We start from the raw sequence: 26,445 nt of genomic DNA, 5'->3' as shown, positions 1-26,445 counted from the left end.
TCCGAAGAATGCCAGTGAAAATGCCAAACGAAATAGTTCCCGTTCAAAATCCGATGAGCATATGGATGATAAGATTGTCCAGAGAGATTGCAACATGTTATGTGTGATGGGATGTCTTCTGTCGCTGGTATGACCGACTTTCTTCGCCCATACTGTCATCATTTTCTTCACAATGAAGGAATTCATTGGGTCCCTGCAGCCCCTAGCCTTAAAGAAGAATGACAGTCTGGCCAGGTGTATTATTACAGCATTCCTTAATATACCGTTTTCTTTTGCTGTGGTGACATATTTGATGATCAGATCATCACTGACCGATCCTTGTCTCCATCCGTTCTCTCTAAGGAAGGTAGTAACGTAATTGTTTCCTCTGCAATATGACTTCCATGTGGATAGTGCGACGGATCTGTGCACTAGGTCCACGGTGGTTTCGGGCCAATTCCCCATAAGTGTGTTGGCATGACTGTCCCCATTTCTTCCGCTGTTGGTACCTGTTTGAAAAACAAATGCCATTTAGCGTGAGACAAGGCATCCGCTGCGCCATTGCTTGTCCCCGGTACATGCCTAGCTCGCAGTGTTATGTTATTTCGCAATGCCACCAGCACAACCTCCCTGAGAAGATTGACCACTCTTGGGCACTTAGCTGACTGTGAGTTCAATACTTGCATGACTGCTTTATTGTCGCACCAGAAAATGACCTGCTTATTCCTAAGCCTGTCGCTCAATACTAGGGATGTGCAGAGGAGCCGCATCCATTTCATATGGCATTCGTATTCGTCGGGGCCAGATACGTTGTATCCGTTCAAAGGGGCCCCCTGATCTGTTGATACGTGCCATTCTTATTCATTTCCCTTTTAATTTAATTAACTACAACCCCTCACCCTCCTGACCCCCCCCCCCCCCCCCCCCCCCCACAAGACTTGCCTAAATTCCCTGGTGGTCTAGCGGGGGTCCCGGAGCATCTCCTGCCCTCCCTCCATCAACTGCCGGTGCCATCTTGTGCTCCTACCATGTGACAGGGGCTGACCAATGGCAGCGGTAGCCCCTGTGACATAGTAAGGGCAAAGGCTATCGGCACCATTTTGATTACTGGCAGCCGACGGCCCGAGTGCAGGAGATTGCTCCTGGACCCCCACTGGATTTTTGGCAAGTCTTGTGGGGATCAGGAGGGTCCCCCAAGACTTGCCAAAAGTCCCTGGTGGTCCAGCGGGGTCCAGGAATGACTTCCTGCACTCGAGCCTTCGGCTGCTAGTAATCAAAATGGTGCCAATAGCCTTTGCCCTTCCTATGTCACAGGGGCTAATTCTGCCATTGGTCGGCCCCTGTATACATGGTAGGAGCACAAGATGGTACCGGAAGCCGACGGAGGGAGGGCAGGAGACACTCCGGGACCCCCGCTGGACCACCAGGGAATTTAGGCAAGTCGGAGGGGGGGGGGGGGTCAGGAGGGTGGGGGGTTGTTTAAAATTGCCATTTTGATGGCCGAATGATTCGGCCATGGTTCGTTGTATTAGTGGGAAATCATGATACGTTTCGCGGCCATATACATTGCGGATTTGCGATACGTTGCAAACAAATGCACACCCCTACTCCATAGTACCAGAGTAACTAGTATGGGAAATAGCTCCAAAAATGTTATGTTCTTTGTGAGTCCACTATCTATCCACTTCGCTGGCCATGGTTCCGCACACCATGCCTGTTGATAGATGGCACCGAAATCCCAGCACCCGAGGCGTCTGTGTGGATGTTCAAGTCTCTGTTGGAAAGCGGTGCCTCCTCTATGATGGATACTCCGATGAAGTCCTTGAGGAATTCTTTCCATATCTTTAGATCTTCGCACATTTCTTTCGATATTCTTAGGAAATGGTGCAGACGCCTTATCCCTGCTGTTGCCACTGACCCTACATGCAAAGTTCAGAGTTCCCAGCATGAATTGCGCCATCCGCAGAGTTACCTTCTTTACTGACATTGTTTGTTGTATGGATATGCGGAGTTTTCTTACTTTTTCCTCCGGGAGTTTTGCTACCATTCTGGTGGAGTCCAGCTCGATGCCCAGGAATGATACGATTGTTGTCGGACCTTCCGTTTTTTCATGTGCCAACGGTACTCCGAATTCCTTCGCGATCATCTGGAATTCTTTTAGCAAGTTGCCACATGTGTTCGCGCGTTTTGGACCGTCGAATAAGAAGTCATCCAGATAATGTATAATATTTTCTGAATTTGTCTTCTGTATTGTAACCCAATGTAGGAAAGAACTGAAGAGTTCAAAGTACGCACACGAGATGGAACAGCCCATTGGCATACATTTATCAAAGAAGAATTTTTCTTTGAATGTGAACCCCAGTAAAGGAAAGCTGTCTGGATGCACTGGAAGAAGTCTGAAAGCTGATTCGATGTCTGCATGTTCTGAGCAGTGCCATAGCTGAATCGAATGATGCGTATTGAACATTGCATTCTTCTTGTGGCAGTATATCATTCACTGTTGCTCCCGGGGGGTATGGTAGGTTTTGAATGAGGCGGTATTTTCCTTTTTCCTTTTTGGAGATCACTGCCAGTGGTGAGAATCACATGTTCTTGAAAGGTTGTTCCTGGAATGGGCCCGCCATTCTCCTGAGTGCCACTTCGTTCTCCACTTTTTCTTGGAGAAGGTCCGCATGTCTTGTTGCCGATTGTGCATTGCTGTTCTTTGTGTTCTTTATGTGTCCTTGTATAGGTATAAAAAATCCATCACGAAAACCCTGTGTTAGCTTCTCAGCTTTTTGGCGGTTCAGGTAACGTTCCAGCCATGACCTCATCTTCTCCAAATTAATGGGTGAGTCTGCTCGTTTGAAATGTTCCTTCTCAATTTGCTTTAGCCTTACTCCCTGCTGCCATTTTCTTGGGGCATCTGGTTACTGGATGTTGCGCTGCACACCCTGAACACACGTGCTTGAATTTTCAATCTTGAAACATACATGTTGTACTGTTAGATCGCCAACATGTGTTGTCCTGCGACTGACTGCCTTACGGAAAATCTATTGGGTGATGACCTTCTGGAGCTTCATGGGCGCATTCCTTGGCCGTGGGTTTCCGTGTCATCTGTTGTATCCATAAGCTGACATCCTGGGTGCCCTATGTCATAAACTTATTTTCCTACATTTTGTCGCTGAGTTTCTCGTCGTAGTTAAGCCATGCCCAGTTCTCGTGTTCTTTATATGCTTGCATGATGTTTACCGTATATGTCAGTATTGAAATGGGTCACGGCGTCCAACTACGCTTATCATGTGTAGAATACCCAAGACCATCGTGAATACCCAATTCACGATGGTCTTGGGTATTCTTGGCTCTTTGTCCGCTGCTGCAGTCCCATCTTTAGATTTCTTTCGATCGGCCGCTTTGCATCTCCCCTGTAGGATGCTAAATATATCAATGTACTTTCTCTTTCTGATTTTCTTTTTTAGGTGTTTTGGGACTGCTTCCCATGGTTCTGATAATGTGGTTAGCGCGGGTAGACCTCTGAAGTTTTTGTCTTCTGTCTTGGTTGCTGCTGGTGTTTCGCTACCACTGTCTGAGTCAGACGTGGAGGTGGAAGAGGTGCTGTCGGAGCTGGGGCTTGACCTTCGCTTGCGCTTCGCCTTGCGCCTTTTGTCAACCACTCCGGCGTCGGCTGAGGGTGTCTTATGCCCTTTTTCCCCACTCTTGTCTCCGCACTCACCGGCATTTTGTACTCCCGTCTTTGTGTCTATTCTCCTTGGCTGGTGCTTATCGTCTCCTCTGTGCTTTGCTTCTCTTGTTGCACTTTGTCGCTCTGCACCTCCGTGCCGGCTGGTACTCTCCCTGTTGCCGAAGTCTCAGAAGAAAGAGTTTCACCTGACCCTCTTTCGTTTTCTCCGTCCCGTGTACTTGTTCCTGTCTCGTTGTTCTGCATCGGGGCACTCTGTGCCTGTCCGCCTTGACTTTGGTATGGTCCTTGTGGTAGAGCCAGCCATGCCCACCACGGCAGTTGGAAGAAAGGGTGGCTATACATTTCTCCATAAGGCCCGCTCTTCCATGGCCGGGTATGGGCCTTGCGCTGGGTCCCCAAGGTCTTGAATACCAATTGGCACTGACTGTGTTCTGCCACGGGGGGTACATTTGGTTACTGCCTCCCGCTTGTCCTTGTCTACCATTGGCTTGCGGCTGTTGGCCTCCGGTAGTGCTCTGGTGTGCAGTTTCTTTTGTCATTGCACCATCGGAGACATGCTGCTGCAGCCCTGCCATTGTGGTTCCGTCTCATCTTGTCTCCGTGTCCATGTTGGGCGCAGGCACCGCCTGGCTCTCCTGAGTTCCTCCGGAGCCTGTATTCCCGCCGTGTTGCTGCTCCTCTCTGTTCTTTCTTCCTCTGCTCTCCATTCGTGTTCTCTTTCTTCCTCTGGCGTTCTCCTGCCCCATGTCTTGCATCATCTCTCTGACTTGTCCGGCCCTCGCTGAGCATCTTGTGCGTGGTCTCAGATTCATCTGATCTGCTCTCCCTCCGGCTGTCTCCAAGGTGATGCTATCATGAGCAGATGACATATTTTATCACTGTATCCTGTGAATGATATGTCATACTTTAATAACTTACTCTACAATTATACATGTATGTATATTTTATTTATTTATTTATTTATTTGTTGCGCCATAGCACACTTGTACCATTCGTGTTAGCTGCCCTCATTAGCTAGGAACATATGATTAGGATTCTCTCCCTGCATACCCTTATGTCCATCCGCCTATGCTTGCCTGCAGCTGATTTATGTCCTGCATGTGTGAACCCCATCGCTGGTTTCCCGAATGTACCGCTAGATTTTCACACCTTAGACCACTCTGTACTGTGCCAGTGGGACTCTTGCTCCTTTGCGTGTTAGCTGCCAGTTGACTCTTGCTTCTTTACATGTTAGCTGCCTGTATTACCTAGAAGCACCTGCCCGGTATCCTTCTCTCCCTGCATGCCATTCCAGTTAACCCACTGATGCGTGTCAGGAGGCCCCCCCAAGCTGGCCAAAAGTTCCTTTTGGGCCGAACGAGGGTCCCGGAGCGAACCCGCGGGGAATCACGTGACGCGGCGTCACTCCAACGTGGCGCCGATGTCACGTGCTCCTCGCAAAGGAGTTCAGAAATGGCATCCTGACTCCTCGCTGGATCACCAGGGAGTTGTGGTAAGTCTTTGGGGGGGGGATTAAGGAAGGTGAGGGGTTTAAATTTTTATTTTGGATCAACAATCGCAATTTCCAACGTATTCAACATAGCTATGTTGAATACGTTGGAAATCCGATCGTTTTCGCCTCATCACTTTTTTAAGTTAAAAAAAAAAAAAGTAGCGTTTTACATTTAAGTTCAAAACGAATGCACACCCCTACTGGCAGCTACACAGTTCTGGCTGTATGCAACACAACACTGAAGTAATGCATGCAGTGCCTCCTAAACCTCATTGTTGCCCGGTATCAGCTAAATTTATTGTCCACAGTTACTTAAAGTATAGCCAAATTGTTATCCATATTAAAATTACAATATGTAATCAATTCATTCTTCCCTCCATCCTACCACTTCACTTTCTCCACCCTGTCCTCCCTCTCTCTTCCCCCTACCGATGTCCTCCCTCTAGCCATCTCCTCCTGATACTAAAATAAGCTAGACGAGGGAAGTGGTAATAATGGGGGGAGGTGCAATGTATAATAACCCGGGGGCAAGGGGTGCAAGGAGCATATATATATATTTACACAAAAATGCAGACATTATCATTGGAAAGGGGGTCAAATATGGGCAGGGGGGAGAGCGGGGGGGGGGGGAACATGGACAATCACAAAATAAATGCTTAAGGAAATCTGGATATATGTATTATATTTTTTTTTTATTTTTTTTATACTAGCAATTGGCTGGTGGGGCAGCCGGGGCAGGGCGCATAGGTGGCGAACCAGAGGATAGCAGGGGCAGCGCTGTAGATGAGTTGCTCGGTCACGTGGCAGGCCTCTGCCGCACAACACGCTGCCGGTCACGTGGGATAGTAGCTATATAGCAGGCCGCGAGCTACGGGACGGTCCAGCGGGGGGGGGGGGGGGGGGGGCACCTGGTCCGTCCAGGCCTGGATGTGGTGAATCTTCTTATTGTTTTTCACTTCCACAGGCTAATCGGGGTTCCCCAATACACGCTGGGTCGCTGCTGAAGCGTGTTGTAGGGGTGCTTCCTTTTCGGTGGTGGGAAGGATCAAAAAAGGGTCGCCTCCCGGGCATGCAGCCCTTTAAAGGGCTTGCGACGTCATCTTTGCACACCGTCATCGCTCTCCCCTCTGCGTCACGGCCCTGGGCAGGGCTATGATGCGGGTGCTCTCCCATTCGCTGCAGGGTGGGAGACTCAGGGGGGGCGCCCGCACACGCGAGGGAGTGCGCGCTGGCGCCCCCCTTCCCCCCCCCCGTCGCCGTCCATCTTGAGGGGGTTGACGCCGCGGTTAAGGGGGGGGGGACTGCATAAGGTCAGTCCCACCTATTAAGCTGAGAAAGATTTCACACATATAGCCAGGGCACATAACACTAAAACACAAAGGGCCAGATTTTCAAAGCGGTATGCGAGTAAGATACGCACGTACCCCCCGAAAACCTGGCCCAAACACCCCCTGCTTGCGCCGAACCTATGTTGCATAGGATTCCGGCGCGCGCAAAGCCCCGGGATGTGCGTAATTCCCGGGGCTTTCCTGGGGGGGGGGGGGGTGACGGGGGCGTGTCACGATCCGCATGTCATCGGGGGGTGTGTTGGGGGACGTGGCGCAGTCGGCGCGTCATCCGGGGGCTGCGCCGCAGGCGTAGTTTTGGCCCGGGGGCGTGGCCGCGGCCTCTGGACCAACCCCGGACCGGAACATGGCGCGCGGCAGCCAGCCCGGCACCCGCAAAGTTATGCCTGCCTCGAGCAGGCGTAACTTTCACAACAGAGGTAGAGGGGGGTTTAGATAAGGCCGGGGGGTGGGTTAGGTAGGGGAAGGGAGGAGAAGGTGGGGGGAGGCGAAAGGAAAGTTCCCTCCAAAGCTGCTCCAATTTCGGAGCAGCCTCGGAGGGAACGGAGGCAGGCTGCGTGGCCTCAGCGCGCGCAGGCTGCCAATTTTGGGCAGCCTGGTTCGCGAACAAAAGTATGCGTTTGCGCAAGCTTATGAAATCTACTCCAAATTGATTACTGAATATTTACTACCTAATATACAGAAAGTGAACAAAGAGGAGCTAATTATATCAGATCACTGCCCAGTTTCATGTATGATGGCATTGATTGAAAGTAGGGGGGTTCAGCTCAATGGAGAATACACCCAGAATTGATGAATGACCCTGATTTGCCTTCCTTTTTAAAGGAAAAATGGAGGGATTATGCATCTTTCAATGCCCAGCACATGGATACCCTAATTTTGTTTTGGGAGTCTGCCAAGTCAGTGTTAAGGGGAGCGATAATTAGTTTTGTGTGTTCTCAGACTAAATTCTGATATTCTCCAGTTAGAAAAACAGTTGCAAACTTGCAAACAAAAAGTAATAAAGAACTCAGATAAAAAAACATTCTAGGAATTTAAAGCTACCCAAAGGGCATTAAACAACTTATACCAGCAGGCCATTGCCTCTTTGCAATATGTTAAATACAAATTTTTCCAATTTGGAAATAAACTGAGACAACTTCTATAAATATGTTGAAGAGTCAGAAACAATCAAAATTTATCTGCGCGATTAAAAATAAGAATGGTGCATTGTTGTCCTCGGCTGAGGAAATAGCAAACATATTCTTAGAATATTATCAAGATTTATATGCTGCAACTAATGTTGGTGATTTAATGGAAAATGTTATGGCAGAAATAATAGAGCCTTAAGTGAGTGAGGAAGAACTACAAAATTTAGATAAACTCATGAACCCAAGAGATTGTTATTGTAATTAAAATTATGCCTTCTCTCAAAGCTTCAGGATCTGATGTGTGGATTCTTTTGTTTATAAAACATTAATAGATGAAACACCTGAAACTTTGTGGAAAGTATATGAGGCTATGTGTAATCAAGGAAAAATGGCAGACACAATGTTGACAAAACCATGCAGAGATAGCCAGCTCCTTCATTATCTCGTCCAATATCGCTTTTAAATTTAGATATAAAGCTTTACATAAACATTTTGGTGACTTAACTAAGAGGAATTGTAGCCTAGTGATCAGAGCAATGGTGGATGCCTGGAATGCCCTTCCAGAGGAAGTGGTGAAGACCAAAACTGTGAAGGATTTCAAAGGGGCGTGGGATAAACACTGGATCCATAAAGTCTAGAGGGTGTGAATGAAGAGTAGAGGCAAGGGGTGGCTTGCTTGCGGGAATGACGGCTACTACCTGGAGATTAATATCCTTATTCAATAAACATACACACAGTTAATGCGACTCCAATATTGCTCTATGCTTCAACGGCAAGAAGAAATGTGGAAAAAAGGATTTGCATCCACAAAAAAGCAGGGGAGTAGCTTGCTTGTTACGGCGGTTACTACCCCAAATCAAATAAGCCTGATACTTCACTTTCAATGCACATCCAGCATAGCTCTCTCCTTCAACGGCAGGGAAAATGAAGAAAAGATGATTTATATTCAGCATCAACCAACAAGGAATGAATTACATAGTCTGGGTAAACAAATAAGTATGGGAGTAGCTGGCTTGTTACGGCGGTTGCTACCCCAAATCAAATAAGCCTGATACTTCACTTTCAATGCACATCCAACATAGCTCTCTGCTTCAACGGCAGAGAGAATGAAGAAAAGATGATTTATATCAGCATCAACCAACAAGGAATGAATTACATAGTCTGGGTAAACAAATAAGCATGGGAGTAGCTGGCTTGTTACGGCGGTTACTACCCCAAATCAAATAAGCCTGATACTTCACTTTCAATGCACATCCAACATAGCTCTCTGCTTCAACGGCAGAGAGAATGAAGAAAAGATGATTTATATCAGCATCAACTAACAAGGAATGAATTACATAGTCTGGGTAAACAAATAAGCATGGGTGTAGCTTGCTTGTTACAGTAGCTACTACCCCGAATCAATTAAGCATGATACTTGACTTGGAATAAGTATCCAGCGCAGCTCACTGCTTCAGCAACAGAGGGAATTAAGTAAAAAGGATTTTTATTCAGAAACCAACAATGGCTGAATTGCACATGCAGGGTAAACAAACGGGAGTAGCTTGCTTATTACTGCGGTTACTACCCCAAACCAATTAGCTAGATACTTCACTTAGATGCAGCTCCAGTACTGCTGTCTGCATCTACACAGTGGGGTAGATATTCAAAAGCTCTTTAGACGGATAACTGAAAAGTTATCCGTCTAAATGGCTAAGCTGCTATTTTAAAAAGTTTAACCGGCTATATTCTAACTAGCAATAGGCATTCCAGGAAGAAGTGGAGTTAACTGGTTAGGTTAACTGGCAAACTCTGATATTCAGAATTATCTGATCAACCTAACTGGATAAGAACATAAGAACATGCCATACTGGGTCAGACCAAGGGTCCATCAAGCCCAGCATCCTGTTTCCAACAGTGGCCAATCCAGGCCATAAGAACCTGGCAAGTATCCAAAAACAAAGTCTATTCCATGTTACTGTTGCTAGTAATAGTGGCTATTTTCTAAGTCAACTTACTTAATAGCAGGTAATGGACTTCTCCTCCAAGAACTTATCCAATCTTTTTTTAAACACAGCTATACTAACTGCACTAACCACATTCTCTGGCAACAAATTCCAGAGTTTAATTGTACGTTGAGTGAAAAAGAACTTTCTCCGATTAGTTTTAAATGTGCCACATGCTAACTTCATGGAGTGCCCCCTATTCTTTCTATTATCTGAAAGAGTAAATAACCAATTCACATCTATCTGTTCTAGACCTCTCATGATTTTAAAGACCTCTATCATATCCACCCTCAGCCGTCTCTTCTCCAAGCTGAAAAGTCCTAACTTCTTTAGTCTTTCCTCATAGGGGGAGCTATTCCATTCCCCTTATCATTTTGGTCACCCTTCTCTGTACCTTCTCCATCTCAACTACCGTATTTTCCGGCGTATAAGACGAGTTTTTAACCCCTGAAAATCTTCTCAAAAGTCGGGGGTCGTCTTATACGCCGGGTATTGTCTTATAGGGCGTATACCGTAGTTGTCACCGGTAATCCAAAGTTACAGCGTCTGGTGCATTCCCTGCGCCCTCGCTCCTCGAGTCACTCCCCCGGATGCTGTAAAAGCAAGCCCCTTTTGCCCAGCACCGGCCAATCGGGCAGCGTGCCCTCACTCCTCGAGTCACTCCCTCCTGCTGTAAATGTTGGAATGTGTTGGAAGAGGGGTAGTCTTATACGGCAAGTATATTCCAAACTCTGTATTTTAACTGGAAAAGTTGGGGGTCGTCTTATACGCCCAGTCGTCTTATACGATGGAAAATACGGTATATCTTTTTTTGAGATGCGGCGACCAGAATTGTACATAGTATTCAAGGTGGGGTCTCACCATGGAGTGATATAGAGGCATTATGACATTTTCCGTTTTATTCACCATTCCCTTTCTCATAATTCCCAACATTCTGTTTGCTTTTTTGGCTGCTGCAGCACACTGAACTGACAATTTCAATGTGTTATCCACTATGACACCTAGATCTCTTTCTTGGGTGGTAGCTCCTAATATGGAACCTAACATTGTGTAACTATAGCATGGGTTATTTTTCCCTATATGCATCATCTTGCACTTATCCACATTAAATTTCATCTGCCATTTTGATGCCCAATTTTCCAGTCTCACAAGGTCTTCCTGCAATTTATCACATTCTGCTTGTGATTTAACTGCTCTCAACAATATTGTACCATCTGCAAATTTGATTACCTCACTCGTCATATTTCTTTCCAGATCATTTATAAATATATTGAAAAGTACGAGTCCCAACACAGATCCCTGAAGCACTCCACTGCCCACTCCCTTCCACTGAGAAAATTGTCCATTTAATACTACTCTCTGTTTTCTGTCTTTTAGCCAGCTTGTAATCCATGAAAGGACATCGCCACCTATCCCATGACTTTTTACTTTTCCTAGAAGCCTCTCATGAGGAACTTTGTCAAACGCCTTCTGAAAATCCAAATACACTACATCAACCGGTTCACCTTTATCTATATGTTTATTAACTCCTTCAAAAAAGTGAAGTAGATTTGTGAGGCAAGACTTGCCCTGGGTAAAGCCATGCTGACTTTGTTCCATTAAACCATTTCTTTAAATGTGTTCTGTGATTTTGATATGTAGAACACTTTCCACTATTTTTCCTGGCACTGAAGTCAGGCTAACCGGTCTGTAGTTTCCCGGATCGCCCTTGGAGCCCTTTATAAATATTGGGGTTACATTAGCTTCCCTCCAGTCTTCAGGTACAATGGATAATTTTAATGATAGGTTACAAACTTTTACTAATAGGTCTGACATTTCATTTTTTAGTTCCTTCAGAACCCTGGGGTGTATACCATCCAGTCCAGGTGATTTACTACTCTTCAGTTTGTCAATCAGTCCTACCACATCTTCTAGGTTCACCGTGATTTGGTTCAGTCCATCTGAATTATTACCCATGAAAACCTTCTCCGTTACGGGTACCTCCCCAACATCCTCTTCAGTAAACACCAAAGCAAAGAAATTATTTAATCTTTCCGCGATGGCCTTATCTTCTCTAAGTGCCCCTTTAACCCCTCGATCATCTAACGGTCCAACTGACTCCCTCACAGGCTTTCTGCTTCGGATATATTTTAAAAAGTTTTTACTGTGAGTTTTTGCCTCTACAGTCAACTTCTTTTCAAATTCTTTCTTAGCCTGTCTTTTCAATTTCTTACATTTAACTTGCCAATGCTTATGCATTATCCTATCTTCTTTTGTTGGAGCCTTCTTTCAATTTTTGAATGAAGATCTTTTGGCTAAAATAGCTTCTTTCACCTCCCCTTTTAACCATGCTGGTAATCGTTTTGCCTTCTTTCCACCTTTCTTAATGTGTGGAATACATCTGGACTGTGCTTCTAGGATGGTATTTTTTAACAATGACCACACTTCTTGCACACTTTTTACCTTTGTAACTGTTCCTTTCAGCTTTTTTCTATTTTTCTCATTTTCTCAAAGTTTCCCTTTTGAAAATTTAGCACTTGAGCCGTGGATTTGCTTACTCTCCCCTTCCAGTCATTAAATCAAATTTGATCATATTATGATCACTATTGCCAAGCGGCCCCACCACCGTTACCTCTCTCACCAAATCCTGTGCTCCACTGGGAATTAGATCTAAAATTGCTCCCTTTCTTGTCAGTTCCTGAACCAATTGCTCCATAAAACTGACATTTATTCCATCCAGGAACTTTATCTCTCTAGCATGTACTGATGATACATTTACCCAGTCAATATTGGGGTAATTGAAATCTCCCATTATTACTGCACTACCAATTTGGTTAGTTTCCATAATTTCTCTTAGCATTTCACTGTCCATCTCACCATCTTGACCAGGTGGATGGTAGTATTCTCCTATCACTATAGTCTTCCCCAACAAGCAAGGGATTTCTATCCATAAAGATTCAATTGTGCATTTAATCTCATGCAGGATGTTTATACTGTTGGACTTTATGCCATCCAGGACATAAAGCGCTACACCGCCTCCCAGGTGCTCTTCTCTGTCATTGTGATATAATTTGTAACCCGGTATAGCACTGTCCCATTGGTTGTCATCCTTCCACCATGTCTCTGAGATGCCAATTAAGTCTATGTCATCATTCACTGCTATACATTCTAATTCTCCCATCTTACTTCTTAGACTTCTGGCATTAGCATACAAACATTTCAAAGTTTGTTTTTTGTTTGTATTTTCATTCTGCTTTTTAATTGATAGGGATAAGTTAGAATTTTTTAGCTCAGTTGAGTTTTTAGTTAAAGGCACTTGGACTACTTTTCTTATTATTGGAACCTCACTGTCGGGATGCCCTAATTCTTATGCATCATTAGTATCCTTTGAAGATACCTCTCTCCGAACTATGTGCGGCTGAGCGACTGTCGGCTGCTCTATCTCCTTTTTAAAGGTTAGCACCAGCATTCTGGTTCCACCCTGGTTAAGGTGGAGCCCATCCCTTCGGAAGAGACTCCCCCTTCCCCAAAAGGTTTCCCAGGTCCTTACAAACCTGAATCCCTCTTCCTTGCACCATAATCTCATCCACGCATTGAGACGCCAGAGCTCTGCCTGCCTCTGGGGACCTGCGTGTGGAACAGGGAGCATTTCAGAGAATGCTACCCTGGAGGTTCTGGATTTAAGCTTTCTACCTAAGAGCCTAAATTTGGCTTCTAGAACCTTCCTCCCACATTTTCCTATGTCGTTGGGCCCACATGTACCACGACAGCCGGCTCCTCCCCAGCACTGTCTAAAATCCTATCTAGGTGATGCGTGAGGTCCACCACCTTTGCACCAGGAAGGCATGTTACCAGGTGATTCTCACGCTCACCAGCCACCCAGCTGTCTTCATTCCTAATAATCGAATCACTAGCCGACCTAACCCTTCTCTCCTGGGCAGTAGGACTTGGGGAGATATTCTCGGTGTGAAAGGACAGTGCACCACCTTGCTACAGGATCCTTTCCTGCTGCACCAGGTTGATGCTCTCCAATCATGAGACCTTCTTCCTCCAAGGCAGCACCAGCGCTGCCAGTCTAAAGTTGGGACTTGGCTACTGTGTACCTGAAGGTCTCATCTATATACCTCTCTGCCTCAGCTCCTCCAGGTCTGCCACTCTAGCCTCTGAGAGCCAGGAGCTCTTTGCATCGCAAGCACATGTACAATTTCTCACCGGCGGGTAAAAAATCATACATGTGACACTCGATGCAAAAGACTGGGAAGCCCCCCTCTTGCTGCTGGACTGCTGCCTTCATCTCAAATTTGTTCAGTTCCTACTTAAGGTTTAGGTTGCTATGGGAGTAGGAATGTGTCTAATTATTAATGTCCTTTAAATGTATTAGTGAATTCACAATGGGGCAGATTTTATAAAACTACGCACATGCGTACTTTTGTTCGCTCACCAGGCACAAACAACTGTATGCCGGATTTGAATAGATACGTGTGTAGCCACGTATATCTGTTAAAATCTGGGGTCGGCGCGCGCAAGGCTGCCCAAAATTGCCAGCCTGCGCACGCCGAGCCGCACAGAGTGCCTCTGTTCCCTCTGAGGCTGTTCCAAAATAGGAACGGCCTCGGAGGGAACAGCCCTATCTAAACCCCCTACCTTTATTGCACAAGTTATGCCTGCCCGAGACAGGCGTAACTTGCGCATGCCGGGCCGGCTGCCGGCAGGCCATGGTCCGGTTCAGGGCTGCTCTGGAGGCCATGGCCATGCCCCCGGAATGCCCCTGATGATGTGCCGGCCACGACACGTCCCCCCGACATGCCCCCGATGACGCACCGGCCGTGACACGCCCCCCAATATGCCCCCCAGGAAAGCCCCGGGACTTATGCTCATCTCGGGGCTTTGCGCGTGCTGGCAGCCTATGCAAGATAGGCTCAGTGCGCGAGGGGCGGGGGGTATACGTGCGTAACCCTTTGAAAATCTACTATATGTCTGGTGGTGGCCTACAGGGAATGATCAAACTCTCAATAAGTTGTTTTGGTTTTTTTTTGTGAAAGTGGCACCTGCCTATAAATTAAAGGATGAGCTAGGGCTGGGAGGGTTGGGAAATACAAACAGTCTAACTTCAGTTAGTCAGCCAGAGTGATTCACTGTTCTCGATTAAAAAATGTTGGTACCTAATCAAATCAAATCACACTACCATAACACCTTTCCAAGGTGATTAACTGAACTGAACTTTTCAACCTTTTTACTTAGGTATACACTGCTCCTAGCTTATTTCTAGCTTCTGGCTACTTTTTGTTGTTGTTGTTGTTTTGGGGGGGGGGGGGTTTTGTTGTTTTTGATATACATACACTCTAACTTCTGCTTACTAGCTGCTTTACAGACGATTAAAAATAAACACACTAACTACTGCTTACTAGCTGCCTTACTGACTGACTATTTAAAAATACAGTCTAACTTCTGTTCATTTGCTGCCTTACTGACTATTAGAAGCACAAACACACTAAATAATATTCCCAAATAGTTAACTTCACCCCAATACTTTTAGAAAAGAAAATTTCCCAAGCAAAAACTTACTGATTCCTTTCAGCCACCAGCAAGGTGATCTTCTACTCTCAGTGCTCCCACTGGATAACCTTAGCCATGCAGTAGGGCTGTTCTAAAGTTAGCCGGATACACTTATCCGGCTAAGATATCCAGGTATATTCAGCAGCACTGCCACTGCTGCCGAATATCCCGGTTGTTAGCTGACAGGTGTATCCAGCTAACTTAATTAGCCATTCAGTGGCTGAATATGGACTCCAGAATACCCTTGTATTTGAGAAGAGAAGGTTCTGTTTTATTCTGATTTTTCTGAAGTAGAATTGGTTGCCAAAACATGAAAATGACCATGTCAGAAATTCTTTTTAATGTCCTTTTGTGGACCAGATCTTATATTTTTTGTATTTAAGTGTGGTGTATTATTGAGAACAACTGTTTATATTGGAATGTTTTGATATTTATAGTTTATTGTATTAAAGCTTTTTGATCTTCTAATGGTTTTTAATTAGATATGACTTTTTGATGTTTGATTTTATTTCTTTTATTTCTCCTCCATCTTTTATCCGTTCTATTGTGTAGTGGTTGTATCTTTATTTCTTTTGCAGAATATATGCAATACAGCATTTTTTAACTATTTTTATAAATTTCTGCTTGTAGGTACAAACTTTATGGCATGACCCTAAAAATGTTGGATGGAAGGATTACACTGCCTACAGATGGCAATTAACTCACAGGCCAAAGACAGGTTTCATTAGGTAAGAGATAATTTAATGCAGTTCTTGAAAGTTTTATATACTATACTTTGAATCTGAATGCAGGAAAAGTAAAGTTGTTTACAAAATGCTTGAGAATAATAATTTAATCTGTCAAATGGCATCACATGACCATGCTCTTAAATTTTCTGCTTGTAAATGCAGGAATAAAACTTTTTTTTTATTTCAGTTTCATTTAAACATGTTTGTAAGTCATAGATAAATTAGCATACTGTACTCCTGTGTACCAAAAATTAAAATTCTGCAAACTTTATATTGGTCAAAATAACAATATATATAGGGTTGCCAACTTTCAACTTTGAAAATTCTGAACACTTGGGCTTGTGGAGTATTTCCTAGATGTCTTTCCACACAACATCTTTTATTATTTGCCTTATTACTTGAAAACTATGCACCAAATGATCACAAATATAAAAATACCAATAATATTCCATTAGAACTGTCAGAAAAACTACAATTACTTAACAACTGCCTTCCCACCATTAGGGAATCTTGTCTTTTTTATCTGATATCAAACCCCTTTACCCTCCACTGCCATCCTAGAACTGGTGCCCTAGGCAAAGCTTACATTGTTGTGCAACCCCCCTCTCCCCCACACACTTAAAATAACTGCATAATTTTTAACAGATTTTACATGGAAAAGATCATTCAAAGAACAATCTTCTGAGGAAAAATATCACTTACAATAACATGTATATTATATTTATATGCACTGCTAAGGGTCCAGCCAGAAAATCCTACAAAAAAGACATTTGGAACCTAGATGATATCAGGCCTATGTGCATTTGATGTAGGCTTGGCCACCAGAAAGCCATTAATAAACAATTACAATTACAATATAGTAAATTTTCCATATCAAAACAGCACTAACTGCCAATACTCAAACAGTAACAATCCTACCTAAGAAAAGACAACATTGCAAATATTACACTATGCCCTAAAACATCAAAATATGTCCTATTAGGAAAGCAAAACAAGCCAGGTTGCTATTGATCTCTATATAAAAAGTATATTTCAGCAGAATATCTAACCTCAGTCTCATATACAGAACACAGACAGATCCTTACCAAATACAGAATAAAGAGGCATTAATGTATCAACAGAAACATATAGACAAAAAACAAATGAGAAACTACAATAAGCTAAATTCTAGGGATGTGAATCGTGTCCTCGATCGTCTTAACGATCGATTTCGGCTGGGAGGGGGAGGGAATCATATTGTTGCCGTTTGGGGGGGTAAAATATCGTGAAAAATCGTTAAAAATCGTTAAAAATCGAAAAATCGAAAAACCGGCACATTAAAACCCCCTAAAACCCACCCCGACCCTTTAAATTAAATCCCCCACCCTCCCGAACCCCCCCCAAATAACTTAAATAACCTGCGGGTCCAGCGGCGGTCCGGAACGGGCTCCTGCTCCTGAATCTTGTCGTCTTCAGCCGGCGCCATTTTCCAAAATGGCGCCGAAAAATGGCGGCGGCCATAGACGAAAAAGATTGGACGGCAGGAGGTCCTTCCGGACCCCCGCTGGACTTTTGGCAAGTCTCGTGGGGGTCAGGAGGCCCCCCACAAGCTGGCCAAAAGTTCCTGGAGGTCCAGCGGGGGTCAGGGAGCGATTTCCCGCCGCGAATCGTTTTCGTACGGAAAATGGCGCCGGCAGGAGATCGACTGCAGGAGGTCGTTCAGCGAGGCGCCGGAACCCTCGCTGAACGACCTCCTGCAGTCGATCTCCTGCCGGCGCCATTTTCCGTACGAAAACGATTCGCGGCGGGAAATCGCTCCCTGACCCCCGCTGGACCTCCAGGAACTTTTGGCCAGCTTGTGGGGGGCCTCCTGACCCCCACGAGACTTGCCAAAAGTCCAGCGGGGGTCCGGAAGGACCTCCTGCCGTCCAATCTTTTTCGTCTATGGCCGCCGCCATTTTTCGGCGCCATTTTGGAAAATGGCGCCGGCTGAAGACGACAAGATTCAGGAGCAGGAGCCCGTTCCGGACCGCTGCCGTTCCGGACCGCCGCTGGACCCGCAGGTTATTTAAGTTATTGGGGGGGGGGTTCGGGAGGGTGGGGGATTTAATTTAAAGGGTCGGGGGTGGGTTTTAGGGGGTTTTAGTGTGCCGGCTCACGATTCTAACGATTTATAACGATAAATCGTTAGAATCTGTATTGTATTGTGTTCCATAACGGTTTAAGACGATATTAAAATTATCGGACGATAATTTTAATCGTCCTAAAACGATTCACATCCCTACTAAATTCTGCATACGGTGTATGACTGGAAAATCAGAAACATCATCATTCCTCACAAAACATCAAACAAAACCAAGAAATATAAATCATAATAGTGAAACCATACTAATAAAAATAATATTTCAAAACATTTGATGAATAGAATAATATCATATAATTAACTCATTACAATTTTAAAAATTTACCAAACACCAATAAAATATTTCAAAACAGCAGACTGATCAAATAAAGTCCAATAATTAAAAGAAAGAGGGACAAAAAATATCCCTCACTCAACATACCTGAGAATTTTGGATTTCCCGTCACCCTGAGATTGTTGTGGATTAATGGGTGAGAGTGAAGGTGCACACTTTCTTCTCTCTCTCTCTCACTCTCTCTCTCTCATATATACAAACTCCCTAACACACACACATTCATTCTGTCTCTTTCACACAAACACAGAGGCTTTCTCACATTCACTGGCTATCACACTCACAGACTCTCGCTCCCTCCTTCCTTCCTCACACACACACATGAGCTCCTCTCTCTCACCAGCTTTCTCCTTCCCTTATACACACACATACTCTCTCCCTCCTTCACTGGCTTTCTCCCTCAATCACACACATCTATGCAGGCTCTCTCATACTCACTGGGCACTGGCTTTCTTCCCCTCTCACACACACACACACATAAGCTGTCTAACATTCACTGGCTTTCTCTCTCATAAACACACACATAGGCTCTCTCACCTTTCCTAACTCACAAACACAAACAGGCTCTCCCCATTTACTGGCTTTTCACCCTCCCCTCACACACAGACTCTCTCGCCCTCCCTCATTCTTCTAGCTATATTTCTCTTCTTCACACATACATACAGTTCTCTCACAATCAATGGCTCACTCTTTCCCTCACAAATAAGGCTCTCTTACACTCACTGATTTTCTTGCCCTCTCTCTCTCTCTCTTACACACACTGCCTCTCTTGCCATTACAGGCTCTCTTACCCTCCGTCAAACACATAGGCTCTCTCACACTCACTGGCTCTCTCCCCCTTACACCTACATAGGCTGTCTCCCATTCAGTGACTCTCTTCCTCACATACAGGCTCTTTCACACCCATAGGCTCTCTCCCTCACACTCTCTCACACACACACAGGCTATCTCACACTTATTGTTTCTCACATATACTTAAATTCTAGGCCTCTGTTTCAGCAAACAAAGATTTTGAAGGCCTGGTTAGGCCTCTTGCTGTTGAATTGCAGATGGATGGGTAGATGCCGATGCTCCATACCCCTCAGGCCTCTTTATATTGCACCATAGGCAGGAGGGAGGAGAACCCAATGGCCTTGCCTAGATTCTTTCTTTTGTGCTGTGGGTGGGAGGAAGGAGATGTCAACAGCCTCCATGGGCTTCTTTCTACTTTACTGTGGGTGGGAAGGAGAAAATGCCAACAGCCCCTCCTGGCCTCTTTCTGTTGTGCTGCCTCATTGGTGGCAGAGCGATGGCGCATGATTTCCTTAACGCAGCTCACTCCAGCAGTGCAGTGATCCCCTCATTTACCCTCCCTGCTCCTGAGGAATGGAAGGATCGCAGCCTTACTGTGTGGGCTGCTGACTCCTTCCCAGCTGCCGGTGTCTGAATGACGTCATCAGGTGCCGACAGCTGAGTAGGAAGAAGCAGCCCATGCTGCAAGGCCGCGATCCTTCCATTCTTCAGGAGCAGGGTACGTGAGGGGATCGCGGCAGCACCACCGGGGTGAGCTGTGTTAAGGAAATTATGCGCCATCCCACTGCCATCAATGAGGCATCTCCCAATCTCTCACACATATACACACTCCTTCACAATCTCCTAATACAGACTCCCTCTCTCTGGTACCCACACCCACACTCTATCACACATGCTCTCTCTCTCACCCCCTAGGCTCCCAGTCTTACACACACACACAGACTCACTCTCACCAGGGTCTACTCCATATTCGCCATGAGCGGTACAACCTCCGTTCGTGGCATGCCTGGACTTGCTTCATCTTCGCCGCGAGCAGGATGGGCTCCACTCATGCTACACTGGGGACTGCTCCTTCTTTGTCGTGAGTGGAATGGCCTTCAGTTGCAGTATGCCACGGCCTGTTCCATGTACACTGCAAGTGGGGCGGCCTCTGCTTGCGACATGCCTGGGCCTGTAATATCTTTGCCGTGAACAGGACAGCCTCCATTCGCAGCACACCAGGGTCTGCTCCTTCTTCGCTGCAAGTGGGATACCATTAGCTCGCAGCACGCTGGGGGCCTGCTTCATCTTCGCCATGAGTGGGACGGGCTCTACTCACAGCATGCCAGGGCCTTATAAATTCTGCGCAGAAGGGGAATTCTGGGCAAATTTTGTGCTCCACAGTAGCACAGATTTCCCCCAAGATTAATACTAGAAAAAAATGCTAGTTTGCAGATTTTAACTGTTTTACATTATATGAGCCATTTGAAGACTAAAACATAAAGGTCCATATTCAGTTACTGGCTGTATTGCAAAGTTAACAATCAGATAATGGAAAAAGCCCTTTATTAAAATTTGCCTGACTATGGCCGAGTTTCGCTCTTTAATCGAGAGCTGCCTCAGGGGCAACTAGAAACAAATATATAAATTGTTAAAAAATGAACATACATAAAATAAAATAAAATCAATCAACACCAAGTTATCCGCTCCAGTACTGTCTTTTCTGCTTTTACAACTGGTGTTTGAATTTATTCACATCTGTACACCAATTGTGTCCTGAGTTCCTTTTTTGCATCATTTCTGTATACCATTTTGATGTCAACACACATACATGTTATGATTTATTTAATCTCTGGAGTCTGTACACCTATATATGTTGTTGATTGATTTTATTTTATTTTATGTGTGTTCATTTTTTAACAATTTATATATTTGTTTCTAGTTGCCCCTGAGGCAGCTCTTGATTAAAGAGTGAAACTCGGCCAGAGTCGGGCAAATTTTAATAAAGGGCTTTTTCCATTATCCGATTCTCGTTATCCTTACTGCTACACAGCCAACTGGATCGGCTTCCGATTTGTTTTCTGTATTGCAAAGTTAGCCATATAAGCTTATCCGACTTACTTTGAAAGGATATTCTGTGGTGTATCCACATTATTGAATATAGATGGCTATTTTAAAGATAGCCAGATAAGTTTAACTGGTTAGCTGGTTAACTGAGGACAGCTCTATGGCAAGACCTGAGTTAGCTGGATGTGTTATCTGGCTAACTCTGATATTTAGAATTAATTCTAAATATCAAAGTTAGCTGGATAGCTTATCCAACTAACCTAACTCCTCCCAAAATCACTCCTGGAATGACTAATGAGATAGCCAAATAAAGTATAAACAGATATATGCCTGAAATATTCAAAAGTTGGCATTTAGCACAATAACTTTGTTATGGTTATGAGGTGCTGGAGTCGATTCTTGGGTACTGCAGTGATGGCCACTTCCACGGGGAGAAGCTAGACTCTATACACGCAGACACAGAGTAGTATTATTTATTGTACAGCTTGATGGTACTGCCCGGGACGGGCAGCAGTGAAGGTAGTCCAGTGAAGTAGTCCAGGGGTCCTCAGCAGAGGAGACCAGTCTCACAATCAAGTAGGTGATAGGCAGCGTGGGGTAGCAGGGACAGGTCCCAGATGTAAACCCTGAGCACTGAAGCTGAAGGTGAGACAGACTGAAAGGTAGTACTCACTGAACAGAAGCTGTATTGTAGAAGGACCTGGCAGGCAGAAGTGTTCAGTGGCAGGCAACAGATTAGGGAGCGCAGGCCCTCGAGGAGCGAGTACCCGGTATCCCAGTATAGGTACCTGAAATAGAGCAGAAGGGCCTCCGAGGAGCGGGTACCCAGGTTAGTGAAGAATACCCAAAAGGGCAGAGAGAGCTTCCTGTGGAAGCTGGAAGCGGCAGAGCAGCTTAGACCGGAGGCAGTCCAATCCTTGCTAACTCAGTTTGTTAGCAAACGAGGGCAGGCTAAATACCAGTATGTGATGACGTCACTCAGAGGGGACACCCCCGAGGTTCCCGCCATGACATGGATATAGACGTGGGTGGCGTGCACGCACGCACCTCAGGAGGCTCTCAGGAAAATCATGGCGAACACCGTCGCTGTTGCCGATCCGGGATCGCTGGAGTGAGCGGCATGAAGATGCGACAACAGCCATCTTCCCAAGGCTTGAGGAGAGAGAAGGAAGAAAGGTCAGGCACAGAGGTCGAAGCCATCTGAGACCGTCGGACACAACAAACTTGTGAGTCATTAGACATAATACCTCTGAATATGAACCTCATAAAGGTCAATATTCAATAAGCTGGCACACAGACAAGTTAGCCAACTAGATATTCTTGACTAAAATTACCAAGTTGTATGCTACCAGCGTTGCTATCAGAACAATGCTGGATGCCACCGGGAACAGTACAATTGTAACATCCTGGTGGCCTTTGAAGTTTCAGAGGATTGTGGGTGGGGGGTAGAAGGGGCCCTGGAACTGGCCTGGATTTTTTAAATTACGGTAGAGGGAGGTTTGGGCCACTTAATTTTAAGGGGTAGGGAGTGGGGTATCGGTCTTGCTCGCCCAAAAAGGTTTCTTTATTTTCATCATTTGACTGGCTATATGTTGAACATAGCCAGTTAAGGCTAGAGTTATCCAGGTCTTCCTGCTATTGTTAGAGACTTGCTTTTGCAATAGGTAAGCCAGGTAAGCCAAGTTGAATAATTCTGATTTTTTGGGGGTTTGTAAATGTTGTAAATACAAAAGTAATACTTTATGTCTCAGAATGCCTTGCTTAAGGTGGAGCAAGACCAAACAGCTGGGGCCGGTTCTTTAAGGTGTTCTGAAAATTTTTCTGGCACATACCCTCCCCTCAGCTCAATCTTCCCAGATTGAGCATCTGCTCTTACCAGTGCTATATCCCACAGTAGGAACTCACTACACTTGCTTTTGGTGCTGTCTTAACTTGGGACTTCCGCTTTCTAATTCTGTCCCCCACCTGTCCTAGGCTACGAGGACCTAAACCTGGGAATGCCTTGCCCTTTAACCCCTGGAGATTCCTTTTGCCTAGGGTACTTTCACCTTTTATTGAAGTACCCTTATCCCAACCTTTTGGTACTTTAGCTAAGGGTTCCTTGCACAACTCCAACTTGTCTTGGTTTTCTGGTTCATAAATCTCAAGCTGCAGCTTATTTTCTCCAGGCTGGACCGCCGAGATCTCCATTTTCTCTTCACTCCTGGCCTTCTCAGTCTCTTCCACTTGCCGACTGGTAGTGGCCCAATTTTCTTGAATCTGGTCTGGTTTCTCCTTTGTCTGCTGGATATCTGGCTCATGACATCCACATCTGCCTCAGCACTTTCCTCTCCTTCTTTCTCTGGCTTCAGCTGTGTGTCTTTGAATGTCATGCTGCCCTCAGGAAGTAAGTTAGCCATGTTAAATCACTTCTGCTCTCCAGTTTGAAGAAGTGCATGAGATTCCTGTCCTCCCATGGAAATCCATATTGCCAGGCACCATAGAAGCTCCTTTGTTTCTGTGTCATGTTTACTGTTGAGTCCATTCACAAGTATTACATATTCTTCTCTTGTCATCCACTGGACCTGTTCTTGCCCTACTGGGTACAGTTCCATTATCTGTTTCAGTGGAGCAGTTCCTGGTTTCCCTGGCCCATTGCCAGGGCTCCGTGTAGTACCTTCCATAGGCCTCTCTCTGGGATAATCCTGGTTGGGTTTAATGCTTCGCTAGGCTTCCCTGTAGTGCCATCTTCATGCCATTCTCTAGGATGATCCTGGTCACCCTTGGCCAAGCTGACATCTCTTCTTTTTGTATCTTCCAATCTTTGTGCTCCTGGAAGGTACAACCCCAGTCAGGTGCCTCCTCATAGGATTGCTGCACTTCCTCTGCTTTCAGGTATCCCAAGCCCTTCTCTGGCTGTAGCTTTAGTATGCTGGAGATTATAAGAGCAAGCCTTGCTTCAAGCTCCTTCCTGGCACCAACCCAGGAAAGCTGGCTCCTTATGAGGATTCAAATCCATGCCTCCATTTTAAATACTAGTGTGGATTTGCCTTCCTTGGATTCAGAAGGCCCTACCCACTCAGTATTCTTTTCTTTGCAGCTAGAGCACAAGAAAATCCCACTTGTTCAAGTGAACAAAAAAATTCTCTTCTCTCCCTTTTTGTTCCCCACAAAAATTCCTGCCTGTTTGACACTTAATTCCCTCTCTCCAGGGAAGCTAGTCTTCTTGGCCTGTAATGAAATTCTAAAATGTCCCTGTAGCAAGGCCTGGGAATTTTATTTTCTTCTTTTTTTTTTTGTTTAACTTTTTATTTATGCTATTTCAATTTCAATAATCAAGAATAATCTTGGTACAGAAAAAAGAAAAGATGTGATTATACAGGTCTATAAAAACAAACATAATTCACCACAATATAAAATAATCTTATCTTACCTCAAGTCCACCATAAAAAGATCCAATTTCATCATTCCAGCGAAAAAAGAAAAAAAAGTTAATAAAAGCACTTCAAAGGCAGGCCTAACATTCTTGTTGAGAATCTAAAATAGCCAATCTAGGGAATTATATATAAACAGCAGTCAAAGAATGTATGACATTCAACCTTGTCACTTTGAAACTGAGTTAACTGAGAGGGCAAAAAGAAAATATATGATACATCTTTATATTTAATATAACATTTACAAGGAAATTTTAACATAAAAAAGGCTTTAATGTTTAGCTATGTAGGTCTAAGTAATAGGAAATGTTTCCTCTTCATCTGAGTCTGTTTTGACACATCAGGGATTCTCACAGGACAAGCAGGATGGTTGTCCTCACAAATGGGTGACATCGAGGATGGAGCCCACCACGGAAAACTTCTGTCAAAGTTTAATAGAACTTTGACTGGCCCCTACTGGGCATGCCCAGCAAGGCACTGACCCTGCAGCCAGCAGGGGTCTCCCTTCAGTCTTCTTTTTTCCGCGCAGCAGTTGCCACGCGGTGAAAGGAGCTCTCTAACCACGTTCCTGACAGGAATTTGGAAATTAATTTCCTAAGAAAATTTGCCCCTCAGGGGTCTCCCTTCGACAAATTTTTTAGTCATCTTACGGAACCCGGTAAGTTTTTTGCCTTCTTCCATCGACTGCCGTCGAATTTGGCCCTCGAGGCCTGTTGGCACTTACCGATCCCCAGCCTAAATTTTGGCTTCCAGCCATGGCAACGGGGTTCCGTCGTTGTCCGGATTGTACCCGGACTATGTCCATCACAGACCCCCACAGGGTTTGTGTAATGTGTTTGGGTAGTGAGCATGATGGTCCTGACTTGCACCAAATGTGCCTTAATGACACCCAAGGGTCGCAAAGCCAGGATGGAGAAGATGGGGCTCCTCTTCCATGCACCCACCCCAACGCCATCGATAGCATCGACGTCATCGGAACCGGCACCGTCGAAGTTGTACCATCATCGTCAACCCTCCGGTGACCGTCCGCCATCGATCGCTTCTCGGCCGTCGACTCCCGTCCCTTCCCCGGATGGGCGAGGGGATCGGAAGGAAAAGCACCGCCATCGACGGCACAAGTCTCGGCCTGTCGAGGATCCACAGCCATCGACCTCTGCTCAAGCCGAGCCACCGACGAAGAAGCCGCGAACAGACCGGACGCCCTCCACGTCTCGTTCGCCAGCATCGAGGAAACCCTCACCCTCTCGGGGTGTGGGGGCCGTGATCCCACCGGTTACGGTGGTCCCTCCGGCCCTGCCTCAGCCTCCCTCTCCCGTCGAGCCGGGTATGGTTACCCCTGGTCTCCGGGCAGAACTGGATCGGCTGGTCCAGGAGGCCATCGAGAAAGCGATGAAGAAATTACAACCTCCATCGGTACCGTCTCCGGCACCGGTTCCAGTGCCGCCCCCGGCACCGACGCCGGCACCGGCTTCGCCACCGAGGAGAGAACCGACCACCGAGCCGTTGATACAAGCGCTAGCACCGCTACTGAGCCGCATGGAGGCACTCATGACGGCCCTTCCATCGGTGATTCCAGTGCCATCGACAACACCACCGTCTCCGACTGGTTTCTCATCGGAAGGAGAAACACCGTTTCAAATTCCCCCTTCCGGGGTAGTTCCATCGGTACCTTCTGGTATATCTCCACCGATTTATCCTTCGGCTCCATCGATTCCGCGCCAGGCACCGATTCCATCGGCAGCACCGAAGCCATCGATGCCATTTCTGGTTCCACCTACCGCACCGATTCCACCTCGGTTTCCATCGATGCCTTCAGATCCTCAGCCAGGTCCATCAGGGCTACAAGCCCCACATGATCCCTACG

General features: G+C 45.7%; 1 protein-coding gene across 1 annotated transcript in view; it reads left to right on the top strand.

The window, feature by feature from the left end:
- Nucleotides 1–26,445, top strand: part of THBS2 (thrombospondin 2) — a gene marked incomplete in the record, with an annotated part of 874,147 nt that overhangs the window by 735,964 nt on the left and 111,738 nt on the right. The window contains 1 exon segment of the mRNA XM_029594286.1: nt 15,780–15,877. Coding sequence (XP_029450146.1) covers nt 15,780–15,877 — 98 coding nt within the window.

This window comes from Rhinatrema bivittatum, chromosome 3 (assembly GCF_901001135.1).
Source record: "Rhinatrema bivittatum chromosome 3, aRhiBiv1.1, whole genome shotgun sequence".
Lineage (NCBI taxonomy): Eukaryota > Metazoa > Chordata > Amphibia > Gymnophiona > Rhinatrematidae > Rhinatrema > Rhinatrema bivittatum.
The sequence above is the reverse complement of the archived record's forward strand: the minus strand, read 5'-3'. Positions and strand labels throughout refer to the sequence as shown.